Source organism: Nannochloropsis gaditana (assembly GCF_000240725.1).
Source record: "Nannochloropsis gaditana CCMP526 unplaced genomic scaffold scaffold891, whole genome shotgun sequence".
Classification (NCBI taxonomy): domain Eukaryota; class Eustigmatophyceae; order Eustigmatales; family Monodopsidaceae; genus Microchloropsis; species Microchloropsis gaditana.
In genome coordinates, this window is record NW_005803062.1 from 6802 (window position 1) to 10767 (window position 3966).

The 3966-nt window shown below is 48.1% G+C and overlaps 1 protein-coding gene across 1 annotated transcript; it reads right to left on the reverse strand.

The window, feature by feature from the left end:
• Window positions 1-172: 172 nt before the first annotated feature.
• NGA_0437500 (uncharacterized protein) lies at window positions 173-489 on the reverse strand (the record flags this gene model as incomplete). Its single annotated transcript, XM_005853441.1, has 2 exons — window positions 310-489; window positions 173-196 (listed from the first exon to the last, which is right to left on the reverse strand). Coding segments are annotated over exons 1-2 (174 nt in total), but the record flags the coding sequence as incomplete, so codon positions are not given.
• Window positions 490-3966: the final 3477 nt, after the last annotated feature.

Here is a 3966-nt window from a genome sequence, read left to right on the forward strand (position 1 = left end):
GAAATCAGGCACAAGCGGATCCCGAGACATAAAAAGGAGAAAAAAAGTGAAAAAATGTCACATGATTGCTGCGTGGAAGCAAAAATACGACAAGATTGCGGGACGAAAACTGCCTCCTCTTTTCCCACCGCCCTCCGCATACACCCATTATGCAATCCTCCCATACTTACCACGGAAAATCCCCTGAGCATTTACACTAATTAAAAAAAATGGTCGTGTTTCCGGTATGGGGTGCAAGGGGGTGAGTGATCACCGCAAAGACCTCCCTCCAGAACCGACGTTCATTTTCACCGGGATACGCGGGCCTACCTTGGAATCGCGGCATGCTTGGCATGTGAATGCATGTGGCGTGGTTTTTCCTCGCCGTCTGATTGCCCACGGCGGTGTTTTATCCTCCCAACCTCTCTGTCTTGGGAATGGCTCCCGGGGTTCCCGCCCGTCCAGTCTACCCCTGGTCATATCCCTGGCCTCCCCAGCCGATGCTTCTTGAAAACGCAGCATTGGAACAGCAGCTGTATATAAAACGAGGTACGACGTGTTCTGCGCGTGCAGCCGACCATGACCTCCTTCTCTTAACCAGTGCTCGTCACTTCCACATGCCCGTTCGTCTCCCTGACTTGGGCAGGCCCAGTACACGCGCGGGAAAAACCCAAGCTGCCCACCGTGCAAAGAAGCGTGTATATATTGTGTGTAAAATGTGCGTAAAATGTGTGACTGAGTGCAATAAAAACCATGAAGCATTTTTGCGTAGTTTGATCTGTCCTTTCGTCCACCGGTACGTTACAGCGGTCGGACGGTGAGAGACGTGGTGATAAGTGACAACTGAATACCGGCCAAGGCCTAAACTTCCCAGTTTGAAAGCTGTAACACGATCAAAAACAAAGCAACAAATGCTTTGCCGTGGAAAGACAGCAAGTTGTGTGCCTTTTCGGACGGGACACCGGGGACAAAACGCACTTGGAAAACAGGTCAGAGGTGGTAGGTAATACGTTGAGACGGGGAGTGTTTTACACGGTATCGTCAGGAGACCCCATGCCATCCCCGTAAATCCATGCCAAAACAGGTGCAAACACCAAGTTTCACAGGTTGGGACGATGTTTCGTTCATCAAATGGAAGATGCCAGGCTTTTTAAAAGGTTTCGGGGGACTCAAGGCAAGGAACCGGAAGTGGAAGTTCCTTTTTCTTATTAAAACATACGTCCAGAGTCGCCGCCCAACAGAAGTATGCGAGGTGAATTTTGTCCGTCCTTTTGACCCTTTTTCCATCTCTTTCGACCACCAAATCGCACCGGACCTCGTAACTATGCTAAACATTACATATTTCCATGTATTTGACTTTGTGTTTCCTAATCTGTGTACTCGATGGCGTCTAATTTGGAGATTGAGAGCTCCGCAGACAGCTATCGGCTCCGCTCTAATTCATACGGCTTCTACCGTATATGCTCGCATTTGAAATATAGTCCTTGGTCGGGCGGTCAACTGTACTGTTTTTTACGCAGTTTTTTTCCTGTGTATCGTGTTGAAGTGGCCTGTTCCATGCCAAATTCTCGCCATGCCTAGAAGGCGCAGAAACTCTCGCTTGACTGCTAGCAGCAGCACGTGTCGTCGTGCTCTTCCCTCGGTTGCACTGTGTCGAGCCGTAAAGTAATTGTCGTGTTTCTTCCAAAAATCATGCGTTACTCAAAAGATAAAATGTAGGAGACATAGTTCTTCTTCGAAATGTATACGTCGGATGGAAAAAAACTGAAGTCCACCGCAAAGAACTCCTAACCGTGATTCAAACATTGTCAACTCTGGAGATTTGTCTTGTCCGTACCTCTGTATAAAATAACGTGATATCCGCAGATGATCCTGCACACCAATTTTTCACGTGAGCTCTTCTTTCCTTGTCCTTCCATTGTTTTGATATGGGGCAATACGGATCCTTTCTCTTATTATGTGGACATATTTTCATATGCCTTTCAGCTCGTCATGCCAACATCCCCCTTATTTGTCAAGAACTGCAATAAGGGTGATGTACACTTCCTCAGCTCTCAAAGCGTGATGAATGACTTGACAAATCTGCTCGCGTGAGTATGCTGCCCACTTTTCGACGGAGTGTTTGAGGGAGAAACACAAGTGAAAGGAAGAAGCGGATGGCATCTAGTATAGAGACTCAATAAAACATCAGTCGTAGGCAAATACATAATAAGACTTTCCGGGGACAATGCATGCAGGTTTGAAAAAAGACGTAAGAGGGTGATGGCTGCTGTGGTCCAGAAGGGTCTTACGAGACATAACTCTCACAGCAGATAATTTGATATTGAAGACCTCACTATATGCAGATCATCGCGCCGGCGATCCATTCATTTGGAGTGATGAAGTCAATCGTGAGATCAAATGGGAGAGAATAAGACGCATGGGGCCAAGTTCCACCTTTAGGTTTTTCCTTTTAGGTCAAAAGACTCTCCCAAGACTGCGATGTCTGCCATTCCATCTGGATGCTTTGATGAGAGATTTAATTTGCGGCCTAAAGGCATAAGGCGATATGATTGGTTTCAAAGATGCCAGGAAAACTTTAAGGGAGGTTTTTAATCATTCCACTCCCCGGCAGACAATAGATACAGCGTCCCGACAGAGAAAGCTAGCAACTTTCCCTACCATCACCAGGAGAGGCTTGGAACGGAGCGAATAATTGTGGAGGACAAACTACAAAATAAATGATTCGATTCGGTCCGAACAAAATTCACCTTAGAAGGTCGCGGGCAAGCTACGATATGTTGTGATCGAGATGGATGCGTTGTCCTTGTCACTTTTCTCGATATCGCTCTCATAGGGGGAAAAACACACACATTGGGATCTGACGAACGCGAGATGGGCCCACAAAAAAACATTTTTTGGATCAGGAAATCCTATCATCCGGAGGACTTTCAGAGGAATTCGAATTACATTACATCAGCAGTATGGTAGCGACGGTCGTGACTGTGTTCAGGGTTAAGGTCAAACCTGACGAAAAACTCCACATGGAACGAAGTCTTCTCTCTACCTTCCTCATGATTCATAAATTGATGCATCTTTACCAATGCAAAGAACTCGTCAGAGGGCGGTGTGTCGACCTGCTCAGTGCGCCCGTAGGAATTATTGCCTATCGCTCCGACGTATCGCTCAAAGCTTCTGGCGTCAAAATGACTGGGCTTTCCCCCGTTCTTTTTCAAACCTCACGCCTGCCGTGCTCTTTTTCAACTCGTCGATAGTGTCTGTCATACCCGCCTGCGGCATTGTGTATCGTGTACTTACGGCTTGAGAAATTCTCCGTCTTCAGCAGTTTCAGGGGATGTCAGCAGCAATGGTAACCAGGTAAGCTATACTGGCCTTTCCGTCGCCTACGAGTGGCCTTTTCCTGCATAATTTCTTCGATATCCCCTCCTCTGCATATCCACTATACTCGTTGCATGCAGATCAAAGGCTGCCGTGCCATCTTCTTCAGAACAGGTTCAAAAAGTGGGAAGCCTCGTAAGCACCCAGGTATGAAAAGGAAGACAAGGGTGGGTTGTGGCAGGCGGACCTCCCCGAATCCCCCTCCGTCTTCTAAGTCATTCTACCGCACCGTCCCGTACATACAGCGGATCGCGATGGAAGCGGTTGCTTTCGTGGCATTGACAGGAGCACAACTCCTTTGGTGGCATGTACGTGGGGAGAGGAGGGAGAAAGAGGGGAAGGGAGTGACATTGCGAAAGGGGTTGTTGACATCAGACTGCTTTACATTGCCCCCCTCCCTCCCCATCATTATTTTGTCCACCCTAATCATGCCACAATTGTCCTCGCGTTATACGCCATCGACCCCCCTCCTCCCTCCCTTCCTCTGCATGAACAGATTCGTGAGCGGTACAGCCTCGCCCCCGGTGGCAGTGAATGGGAGGACGGTATCCTCTTTATCTCCCTAGTGTCCAAAGTATATGTCGGCGCCCGCCTCATTGTCTGGCTGTG